Consider the following 11,958-nt stretch of genomic DNA (forward strand, 5'->3'; position numbering starts at 1 on the left):
GCTGATCCAGAGAGAAAAGAGGAGTAGATAAAAGGCGATTTCGAGTGACCTCTTCGTCCTTTTCACACCAACCTGAGCCCCCAGAATAGCCAAGGATCAGTGGGGACAAAAGACCCTCCCCTCCTCGCCCTTTCAGCCTCTGAAGCCTCCCTGCGAGCGGGCGGGGGGTAATCAATAAGAGGGTCCCTCTCGCCCGCCTCCCCTCCCCACTCGGCCAGGCTCCAGTCCTGCCGGGTACTTTTTGACCAGCCCTGCTCCTGCTCTCCTCCCAGCACTGCTCCAGTGTGGCACGGTTTCTTCCCCCCCCCGTCTGCTTTGAGCGCTTCGTTTCATTGACTTGCCCCCACGAAACCTAAAAGCTCTCCCCCCCCCCCAGCCGCCTGAAAGAAGGACCTGTAATAAACATATCTCGGCCTGACAGTTTAAGTGAGAAGTCAGGTTTATTATTTAGATTCCAGCTTAGGGGGAGCTCGAAAAGAAGCTACTTCTGCTCACACCACTAGGAAGGCCTGGGGGGCCCCTCCTGCTCTCCCCAGCCCCCCCTTTTATGCGGTGCCTGGTTCTGAGCAAGTGACAAGCGACAACTTAACATCCAGTCGACTTTAAAAAAAAAAAAATCAAAAGCCTGGGAAAGAGAAACCCAAGTTAGCTCAGCTTCTGATGGACTAATCCCATGATAAAAGAAGTGGGAGCCCTGACAAGTGACTATGATGGGAAATGATGCTGCAGGCCAGGGAGGGCATTGTCAGGACAGAAGAAATCAACTCTGGTGACTCCTTTGCCAGGGTCCCACTTTTCAGTCCCTGGTAGAGCCCGAGATGCTCCTGTTCGGTCTCTGGGTCTGAAGAGGAGCTCACCCGAGCAGTGTAGGCCATCTGCACTGCAGTGTGGGCACCAGAGACCCTCTGGAGTCCAGACAGCGGTGCAGACTGGCAGAGACGTCCGGCAGATCTCCAGCACTCCTTTGCAGGCCTAGGAGGTCTTCCTTCCCTGCCTGCCCTCGCGTTCTCCACTGGACATCCGCGCGCCTCGGTCCTTTGCCTACCCCACTCTCATTCCCTCCAGCAGCTTGATTTGGGCCCAAAGTAAATGTATGATGATAAGAAGAGAGAGAATACTGAATATTTCAGTATTCAGTCCAGAATACTGGCGTGTGTGAGAGAGAGAGAGAGAGCGAGAGCGAGAGCGAGAGCGAGAGATTCCTGCCTCACTTAGTAGTATTGGATTACGGTGCCTTGTTTAAAGCACCCAGAGCAGCTATCACGCACTCCAGAGGACTTACTTCCGAGTAAAGATGCATGGGGCTCTCCCCTTGTGCACTTGTGCCCTGCTTGATTCCTTCCCCCACCACGTTTGCTCTTGGCTGAGGCTTCTTTCCTCCTAGGCCAGGCGAGCAAGTGCCCCAGGGGAATCAGGGGACTCGGCGCCCCAGGGGAATCAGGACCCGGGCTTTTGCCAGGTACAATACGAGCTGGTCAGGCCTGAAGGCCAGGAGGACGCATTTCGCTTCCTGTCCAGTTTCCCTATGAGAAGCTGCAGGGTTCTGCTACTTTCAGAGTTGTTCTAAAGTCATCAAGCAGTCCAGCGGGACTTCTTAGGACAGCTCAAAGAGGAAGCTCTGCGAAAGTTAGGGCCACTGAACTGGCCAAGTAGCCTCTCCATCCTCCGCCCCTTATCCCAGTTGCCTTTAATGAGCAAGGCTCTCTCTCTCTCTCTCTCTCTCTCTCAAATATTGTCTCTCTACCCTCTCTCCAAGCCCAAGCTTCAACACTATTTACTCGAAAGCAAGTTTCATTGATTTCAGTAGGATTTACTTCCTACTAAGTACTGCGTATAGTATGCATAAAATTGCTGTCCTACTGGGCTCTGGAGTCCGAGAAGAGCCTGGTCAAATGTAAATCTGATTAAGATGGTGAGAAGCAAGCAAATGGAGAAAAGGATGAAAAGGCAGGAGAAACGGATGTTGTGTGTGTGTGTGTGTGTGTGTGAGAGAGAGAGAGAGAGAGAGAGAGAGAGAGAGAGAGACCGCACACACACCCCTCTTTTCTTTCCCACGTCTGCTGAATTTACTCAGGGGCGAGGGAACAACAAATCCTGATTTCCATTGTTTATTTTTTTTCGGACGGGCGTCAAAGTGGGAAACATTCCACCATCGGACACCTGATCTCTTGGCGTGCAGGTTGGAAATACATGAGCAGGAGTTCTTGTAAATCAGTTGAGTGCTGGGTCTGCTCTCCAGGGTTAGCAGGGACGCTGGTGAAACACTCCCTCGCTTCACCCTCACCTGTAGATGAAGAAGATCATCCGTGGGAGTGTGGCAGCTCTGGCTGGGAGTGAACATATGTCTCCTCTAAAAAGCACCACATCTTCTAGGTAGCCAGTGGTTATTTTCAACAAGGTGCCAGAATGTTCTTGTGTGTTGGGTGTTTTGTGTGTGCGTTTAAGAGAGAGAGAGAGAGAGAGCGATAACTGGGGCAGGAGCTTGAAACTGACTAGGGTGGAAAGGAGACACGGGCCTTCTTGCCAGAGATCTGGGCCTACTTCCGCTAATCCTGGAAGCGACGCCAAAAGCAGGCTTCATTGCCAAGGACTGGCTTCTTCCTAGGCTTGGCCCTGCTGGACTCTCCAGCTGAAAGTGTGGGCAGGAGCCAGGCAGGGTACATGACACTGTGTCCCCTGGGGTAAGGGTCTTGGGGAGGGGAAGCAAGGTGGGATTCAGACCTGTTAACAGGACAATCCACATTTGCCCAGGCCTGGGGAGGGGGTGCCCTGCGAAATGCTGACCTGACAAGCTGGAAGACGGAGAGCCTGTCAAGAGTTGGTGGAGAGCGCGAGCAGAGTGAGCTGATTTGCGGGGCAAGCGGCCCAGCAGCCTGGCGGTGTGTGAAAGCGAGAGAACAGAACTCCGAGAACGCCTTCCGTCTGGCTCGCCGGGTCTGTTTTAAGTCGCTCTATGGAGAACGCGGGTGGCATATGTGTGCTTTAAAAAGCACTCCCCAAATGTCATGTCAGAACGAAATGCAGCTGGATCTCTTGAACGCAGGCTCGGGAGGGGAGTTGCTCCAAGGCGCTGCAAGAATGTAGCATTCACGCCTCCCCCCCCCCCCAGTTCTGGGGAGAATAAAGTACTGGGTCCTGTGATGAACTCATGCCTTGTAAGGATGTTACCATGTAGGTAAGAATATCTGTGCACAGTCACACACACGCACGCAGAGAGAGAGAGAGAGAGAGAGAGAGAGAGAGAGAGTTTTTAAAAGTGACCCAAAATATTCTGATCCCCAAAATACTTCTGAAGTGGAGGAGGACACAGGATTTTATAGAACAGACTCCCTTCTTCCCTTCGACCGCAGCCCCAGAGAGAGAGGGCTAGAGACAAACACTCGCCTCCTAAAGCCCTAAAGTGTCTGTCAGTCGCCCCACTTTCAAATGAACGAGCCCACTTCCAGGTCCGCGGGCTTTGGCTAGTGGTCTTAAGCCCAGACTACCTCTGGCTTTCCCCATGAAATGCCCCTATCAGATTACGAAGCCTGGACTGAGAAGTGGAGGGGAAGAGAGACCGTTTCTTCTGCTGCAGGGCCTGCGAGGGTGCGATCCACAGACCTCTTAAGCCTGGCTTCTCCTTATTTTCTGACCATCACGGCCTCCTTCCACATCACCGATGTGGTCTTCTCCTCCCTCTCCACCTCATTAACAAGTCCACAGAACATCATGCAAGTCCATGAATTCAGATTCCTTTCTCTCCCCCCCCCCCCCAAACAAAGCAGTTCTTCATCTGAAAATCACATCTGGAGGCCCTGCTATTTTCGACTCGAGAGATTTCTCCATTCCCTCCAGACATCTGCCCAAGCTGGGATCCTAAACGTGAATCCTAAATGCAGCCTCCCATGTCAGTAAGATTGGGGCAGGGATGACAATGAAAGTTCCAGCTTCCTTTTATCCTAGAGACAGCTCTGCAAAAGCTAGGTTAAAAAAACCCGGGTTCCCGCTTACACTGAAATTGCACTGAAAAGTGATATATAAATATTCTTAATTGTAACAATAATTTAAAAGAAAAAAATTAACTTGAAATTGGAAAAAAAAAAAACAACCATTGCCATATTGAGAAAGGATGGCCATGTTCATGGCCGACTGAATCAGCTGCTCCTGGAGAGTTTAAGATCCCTTTCTCCTGGTCTGAACTGCTACCCCTTGCCCTTTCCAAGATGCAACAAGGGCTCCCCAAAAGAGGGGGTTTCTTTGAGTATCCATCACAACCACCACCCAAATCTAGCCTCTGTTATCTTGAGAAAGCAGAGATTAAATGGAGGCTATTTTACCCTCTTCCTAGGAGGGCTGAGAAGGACCGTAACCGTCCGGCACAAACACACAACAACAAAGGCAGCCTCTAGGAAACAGAACGGGGATCGGAGGGTGGATTGTGTAATTGTGTAAATAAATGTATCGTGTGGCCCTTTTCTCATTGTAACACTCTCTCTCTCCCTCTCTCCCCCCCCCCTGCAGTAGATCTCACTGTTGTCCCTTTAATCTGTTGACACTCCCCCATCCCCAGATAAACAGGCTGCAATCGATCTTTTCATTAGGTGATCAAACAACAAACAGAGCAGGTGAAAGACAACAGCATTAGCCCGCTGACACCAGTCCGCAGGCGAGCTTGGCAACCCCCTTGAAGAGAGGTAAAGTCAGGGCATCAACACACAGCTCCACTTGGCTAGATCTGTGCACCTCTTCCTAAACACACACACACACACACACACACACACACACAGAGCTCCCAGTTTTACTGTCCAGCTTGCTAAGAAAGCTGATCCCCTCATAGACAAGCCCGGTCCGCCTCCCAGCATTACAGTTCCTACTAACTCTCTGAGTGGCAGCCCAATCCTATGTACGTCTACTCAAAAGTAAGTTCCGTTAGTGTCAATGGGGCTTACTCCCAGGAAAGTGTGGATAGGAATGGGCTGTGAGTCCCCTCGATTTCAAGGAATTCTGATTCTCACGTTGATCGATTTTCAGGCTACGTGGGCCGCGCCACAGCACTTTTTGGAGGCTGTGGGGGAGGGGGGTGTTGCTATCTTCACACCTGCCTCCTAACTACTCACCACCATCACTGCTGACTTTGCCTCCCCCCCCTTTCCCTTCATATATCCTTCAGAGGAAACCTGGTTGGGCATTCCCAACCAGGCCTGCACTGGGTTCCTTGCAGAGTTCCCGGCAAAGCGGGAGGGATGCTGAAGGGAAACATGGAAATGGGGGGAGGGGGTTAAGGGGGGAAAAGTTCCTGTCTTGATGGAACTCTATCCAAAGAGGTTGGATGGCTGAGGGTGGCGGGAGCCCAACTCCGAGCAGCCCTGCGCTGTTTCCCGGCCAGTGTCTCATCCCTTCAGAAATTCGGAGTAACGTAGAGAAAGCGAAAACTACTTGCCTTGCGTGGCCGGGGCTGCTGGTCGTTAGTGGAGGGAATCCGGACTCCGAAGACCTTGTCAAGTAGCTGCTGCCTCTCTGAGTACCTTCTCAAAGGCTCTCTCTCTCTCTCTCTCTCTCTCTCTCCCTCTCTCTCTCTCTTCCCCCTCTCCCTCTCCCTCTCTCTCGCTTGCTCTCTCTCTCTCTCTCTCTCTCTTTCTATGGCTCTGCCTCTTTTTTCTCCCTGTCTCTTCACAGTCCGGGGAGCAAAATCTTAGATAATATACATACAGAGAGGGCTTGCGTGTGTGTGTGTGTGTGTGTGTGTGTGTGATTTAATCTTATTCGTTTCACCTTTTCAGTGACCACCAGAAGACAGGACGGAGTTTTTGTTTTTTTTTAAAGAGAGAGGGAAAGAAGGACAGAGAGAGAGAGAGAGAGAGAGAGAGAGAGAGAGAGAGAGAGAGAGAGAGAGAGAGAGGCAGGCGAGAAAGCCCACTGTTGTAGACTGAATAACATCCCTTTTTATCAATGCAATCTGCAATAGGGACAGCTTGGCAAGGAAAACGGATGGGGGGGTGAGAGAGAGAGAGAGCTAGAGAAAACCACCCTCTTAATTATTTCACCACCAAATCTCAAAGCGTGTCTTCAGAATCTGGACTCTCTCTCTCTCCACCGAAGAAAGATGTTACTGCCACGAAGAAGCCATAGACCCAGATTTGCCTCTGTTCTCCTAGAAAACAGAGAGACATTTCGGAATATCTGTCCACCTTCTCCCCCCCCCTCCCCAATCCCAACCGCTATAAAAACTTTGATAAAAGTTAGAAAGATGATGGGAAAGAATGAAAAGCAGAGGCTGGGGAAGTTGGGTGTAAGGGAATATCCAAAGCCTGTGGAATTCCAACGGAAGGGTTCGCTCTTTTCTCCATACACTCTTTTCTGGGGGGGGGGGGCAGAATAACGAGATAAAGTTCCTTTCGTATACTTAGGGGTTTCCTGTACTTCCTTCAGTGGTGGCACGAGTGTTCTTTTGCCTGGGGAAGGAAGGGGGAGCTACGGGAGCTCCAGTTTCACCGCTCTATTCCTGTCCGCTAGATGGCAGCACGATCCAGCTATTTCACGAAGACGGGCGAAGCCAGCTCTCTGTCTCTTCCCCCCACCGCGTTCCCAGCATACACTCCTCCAAACTCACATTCTCTCTCTCTCTCTCTCTCTCTCTCTCTCTCTCTCTCTCTCGCCTGAACTTTCCTTTACAAGCACTGATCCCCACAGATAAACTGCAAAGACGATCACTTATTTTTGATATACATGTATATATATCAAATATATATATATAAATAATTACTTCTTATGTTTCAAAACACATTTGGAAGAAGGAAAAAGGGGGTCATGGGAAAGGATAGTTTAATAATGATTATTTAAACAAAACAAAAAAAAAAACCACTGAAAGTAAAGCAGGAAGAAAATGTCTCCCAGTAAAACAGGGTGCTGAATTCTCATGGGGCGAATTTCAGACAAGGCGAGCGCCCGCCGTGAAACATTTTTAGATAAATAAATAAATAAATATCAGAGAACATTTAAAGTGAGGAAAGGAGCCAGCGTGCTGGAAGGGGAAAGGGGGGCGCGTGTTGAACTGGAACATATGGAACCATAAATGTATTTTTAAATACTTACATTCCTTATGGAATCTCCTTAGCCATCTACTTCCAGTCATTAAACAATGGAATCCAATCCAAGTATTGTAATTCCTAATCAGGGTATTTTTTTTAAGAAAAAAAGATCCCAAAGAGACACAGAGAAATCTAATTAAAAAAAAAAAAACAACTTTTCAGAATCAGCCAAAATAATTTCCTTTTAATTCCCTTTTCCCCCTATCGCAATGCATCTCTTTCCCGCCCCCACCCCTCTCCTCCTTTCTTTTAACGTGCGTGTGTGTCTGTGTGTGTGACCATAGACGACCCATACTAATCAGGTCTCAAAGTAAATAGCAGAGCAGGGCGATCGCAATGTAAATTGTGCTTGTCAGAAGAATCCCCCTCCCTCTTTCTCTCTCCCTCCCTCTTCCCTTCACCCCCTGCCTCCCCCTCCCTCCTCCCTCCCTCCCTCCTTCCCATCTCAGTCAGTAGGTAGCAAAGAATAAAGCGGGGGGGGGGAGAGAAGGGGGAGAGAGGGAGAGAGGAGACCTCAGCCAATGGAGTGGAGGAGGCTTGGCTAACCTTAGCCTCCCATTTTCTCTCCCCCCAATTCAGGGCTCTGACCAGTCAGTCGCCTTTGATTATCAGTTGCCAGCAGCCCCTCTCTTGGCTCCTTGACATGAGCTCCATATAAGGCAGCGATCTCCATAGAAACGTGTCAGTTTCAATAGTAGTGTCAAAGTTCACTATATACAGACATTCGCGCGGATCCCCCTTTCGGAAGCATTGCTGGGCTGGTCTTCCCGTTGCAGCGCATTCATTTTTTGGTTCCCTCTCTCTCTCTCGCTCTCTCTCTCTCCCCCTCTCTCTCTCTCCTCTCTCTACCTCTCCACCTCTCTCCCTCCCTCCCTCCCTCTCTCCCTCCCTGCATATTCCATCAGTCGGAGCTTTCTTCCTCCTCTCCTCCTTCCCGCTCCCTTCTTCCACCTTCTTTTCCTCCGCCGAGCCCGCGCCTCCTTCCCTCCTTCTCCCTGCGAGAGACCAGAGGGAGCGGGGAAACTTGGAAGGAAGAATAGAGGAGCGAGGAGCGGAGAGCGCTGCGGAGGAAGGAGCCGGCCGGGGACGCGTCCTCCTCCCCGGCAGCCGGCCGGCTCGTCGTCTTGGTGCGCCCCGGAGGGTCTTGCTGCCGGCCGAAGGAAGAGGCTTCGCTTGTTGTTGGGCGTTTGGCCCCTGCGGAGGACGCGGCGCGCTTTCCCCGCCGGCGCTGCCCGGAGAGAGAGCGGCGAGCGGGGCTTTCTGGGCTCGCCGGAGGAAGGAGCAGCCAGCCGGAGGAGGGAGCGCGGCGGCGGCGGCGGCGGGGCGGCTGCTGGCTCGACCTACTTCGGATCTCGGCGCGGCTTCTCCGCCTCTCCCGGCGCGGGAGCCCCTCTCCCCGCCGCTCCATGTCCGCCTCCCTCCGCCCGGGCTCGGCGCTGGGGCTGCGGCGGCTCGGCCGGGCCGGGGGGCGGCGGCAGCGGCAGCCTTTGTGCGTCCTCGACTGAGCCGGAGCAGGAGCGGACCCGAAGCGCCCCCGAGCCCTCCGCTGCATGGCTGCTGAGCGCGCCCGGACCCGGCCCCCGGCCGCCCCCTGAGCGCCCCCGCCGGCTCCCCACGCGGCCCCGCGGCGACGGGCGCGATCCAGAGGCGGCCCCGCCGGGCCAGGCCAGCGCGAGGCGACGGAGGCGGCTGCACGGCGGCGCCACCAGCGGCTCGCTCCTACCCGGGGCTCCCCGCCCGGCTGCCGGCGGTGCCCGGACGGCGCGGGGCTGGCTGGCTGGCGGCCGGCGAGCCTTCCTCCTCCTCCCTCCGTCCCCGCTCCCTCTCCTGCCCGCCGGGGTGAGCCCAGTCCGGATGCCTTTCCCCCCAGCCCGCTGCGCCCCGGCCGGCTCCGCCACTTGAGCAGGGGCACCTTCCCGGGGGCAGGCAGGGCGGCCGGGGGCCGAGGAGCAGAGGGGTTCCGCTGAAGCCCCCCAGGGCGGAGGAAGGAGGGCAGGGGGGCAGCGCGGGGAGAGCAGCGGAGGAGAGGCGGGAGGAGCCCCGGTCCTCGCCTCTGCCCTCACCCCGGGCGGCCCCGTCCCCTCCCCTCCCCACCCACCGCCCCCACCCCGACCCGACCCCCCCCGGCCTCTTCCCCGCAGCCCCCCTCCTCCGCGGGCCGAGATATGGCAATGGTAGTTAGCAGCTGGCGAGATGCGCAGGAGGACGTGGCCGGGGGCGGCCCCACCGGAGCGGCGCAGCCCGGCCGGGACCCGCAGCAAGGGGCCTCGGCGGCACCGCACACGCCGCAGACGCCCAGCCAGCCGGGGGCCCCCCCTCCACGCCGGGCGACAAGGGCCAGCAGCAGCAGGGCTCCGGGCAGGGCCAGCAGCAGCAGCAGCAGCACATCGAGTGCGTGGTGTGCGGGGACAAGAGCAGCGGGAAGCACTACGGGCAGTTCACCTGCGAGGGCTGCAAGAGCTTCTTCAAGCGGAGCGTCCGCAGGAACTTGACCTACACTTGCCGGGCCAACAGGAACTGCCCCATCGACCAGCACCACCGCAACCAGTGTCAGTACTGCCGTCTCAAGAAGTGCCTCAAAGTGGGCATGCGGCGGGAAGGTGAATATGCTTTCCTCCCTACTCCCTCTCGCCCCGCTAGGTGTCCGGGGCACACTGGGGGCCTTCCCTCCCGCCCCTTCCCTCCCAGCCCCTCAGCCTCCCCAAGCAGAGAGCCCACACTGGGGAGAGGCCCCTTCCCTCCCAGCCCCCCAACCCCTTCAGCCTCCCCAAGCAGAGAGGCCCCCCCCCTTCGCAGTAGGTCTGTTCAGAGCAGCCTGGCTATGCTTTTTATATCTGTGCTGGTTATTCCACCCTCTCTGACCTGGCTCTCCCTCCCTCTCCTTGCCCTCTGTTATGGGTCTGGAGCTGGGAAAGCACTCGCTGGCTGGAAATCAGAGTATCCTCTCAATTTGGGCTTCCCATCCTTCTTTTTGTGCCCCTTAAAAGAACAGGAAGAAAACAACTAGAGAAGGGTCCATTGCAACACATGGCATTAGAGCCATTTACTGCAGCTTCCCCTTTTTTTCCCCCACCTGAAAACCGAAAGAGAAGCAGGGAAGGGGAAATTTATTTTATTTTTTAAATTGGGGCAGCGGGGTGTGTGTAGGGTGGTTGTGTCCGTAGCCTGGCTTGCCTTGCTGCTTCCCTGCATCTTCCCAGTCTGCTAGGCTGTCCCTTTCCAAATCTGGCCTGGTTTGGATTCCCTCGTGCTTTCCAAGGAAAGTTTGTGAACGATCAGTGCTTTTATAGTTCTGTCATGCCCCCCTCCCTTGTTCGCATGCTGCTCATTTTATTTCTCCATCCAACTCCACCGTCTCTTTCAAAAGTGCATCCCAGTTGCAATCTACAACATAGTGACTGGTTGTTATTATCATTATTTTTAAGCATACTACGTAACTGCCCTGGAATGCCATGTCCATCGTTTTAAAAGAAAGCCAACAACTCCAGTGTCATAATCTCAAGCCTCTTTTTTCCGAGAAAGAAGGCTGTCGATTTTGTTCTTTTTTTTTTTTTAATGCTTCCATGTAATCTGTTTTTATTTTCCTGTGGCAAGATTTACTGCAGTGGGCTCTGTTTGTATTGGTGTTTGTGTGTATGTGTTGCCTTTATTATCCCCCCCTCCAATAACTTAGCAGTTTGCTAGTTAAAACTGAGTTTCGTGACTCAGTATAAAGACATCTTAAGAGTCAAATGAGTATAGCTTTTTGTGGAGTGGAGATGGTTTTGAACATTATATTTTTCCACCCACCCCTGCCCAGTGCTACAAGAAAAGATGACAATTCTTTTTAAAACTAGCCCCTGACGACTTCATTTGTAGCTTCAGAGTTGACAGGGTTCAGGTCTCCAACCTGAAAGAGATACATATCTCTCTTAGGTAGAGAATATATATAATCTCAACGTCTGTGAGTTGTGTTTACATTTAATGAAAAGACACAACCGGTAGGTTTGTAAGTATAATATGAAGGGGGGAGAGATTCTGACCGCTTGGTGGAATTATTAGCTTCCCCCCCCCCATCAAAAATATGATTAACAGGAAACACCGAAGAAAATCTCTCTCCCTGTGAAATGGAAAATATTAATTTTTTTGCGTGTTCGGAAACCCTCTCGGCGGCCTTAAGTTACCTTTGTTTACGTGCCATGAGTTTGAGTTGCTGGCCTTGATGAAGTCAACGCAGACACACACACACACACACACACACAGAGGAGCGCAGGGACAAACAAACTTTGCTCAGCTTAGGAACTCCAAGCCTGCTTACGTTTTGGGTTGGGACGGTTAATGAATCCACGGGCGGGGGGGGGGGAGGCTGTGTGCTGTTGCAAGGCTGTACATTCGCTGGGCAAAGCGGAGGAGAGAGTTTTTGCAGCTGCAACAGCGAGAATTGCAGGATTGCCACCATCCCCTCCTGGCCACTCATGTTTGGCTTCTGTAAGTCCGCATTTTATTTTAATTTCTCCTTTGAAAACACACACACACACACACACACACACACACACACACACACACTTTCCTCCCTCCCGTTCATGGAAGCAGGGAGAACTTTCTGAAGAAAGAGAGTTTGCTTAGCCTTCTTGACAATAAAATAAAGCCTCTTTTGGGAGTTGGAGAGCCCAAGCCTATGCCTGTCTACTCAGAAGTAACACCCATTATAGTCAATGAATTTTACTCTCAGGAAAGTGCGGCTAGGATTGCTGCCGGAGACTGGAAGCTGATTTCTTTTTTGGAGCAGTAGCATGGAAGACCAGGGACAGCTCCCCCACGCCCACCCACCCACCCTAGTCACTCCGAGCACATTTGCAGGCCTGTGTCCGAAGCAGGACCCTGGACTGGTTAAATACCCGGAGAGCTTTTA

General features: G+C 53.1%; 1 protein-coding gene across 1 annotated transcript in view; it reads left to right on the forward strand.

Moving 5' to 3' along the window:
• Positions 1-8,797: 8,797 nt before the first annotated feature.
• NR2F1 (nuclear receptor subfamily 2 group F member 1) overlaps positions 8,798-11,958 on the forward strand; it is an 8,874-nt gene continuing 5,713 nt past the window's right edge. Inside the window, 2 exon segments of the mRNA XM_066612551.1 lie at positions 8,798-9,379; positions 9,382-9,667. Coding sequence (XP_066468648.1) covers positions 9,233-9,379; positions 9,382-9,667 — 433 coding nt within the window. The 5' untranslated portion in view covers positions 8,798-9,232.

Source organism: Tiliqua scincoides, chromosome 2 (genome assembly GCF_035046505.1).
Source record: "Tiliqua scincoides isolate rTilSci1 chromosome 2, rTilSci1.hap2, whole genome shotgun sequence".
NCBI classification, from domain to species: domain Eukaryota; kingdom Metazoa; phylum Chordata; class Lepidosauria; order Squamata; family Scincidae; genus Tiliqua; species Tiliqua scincoides.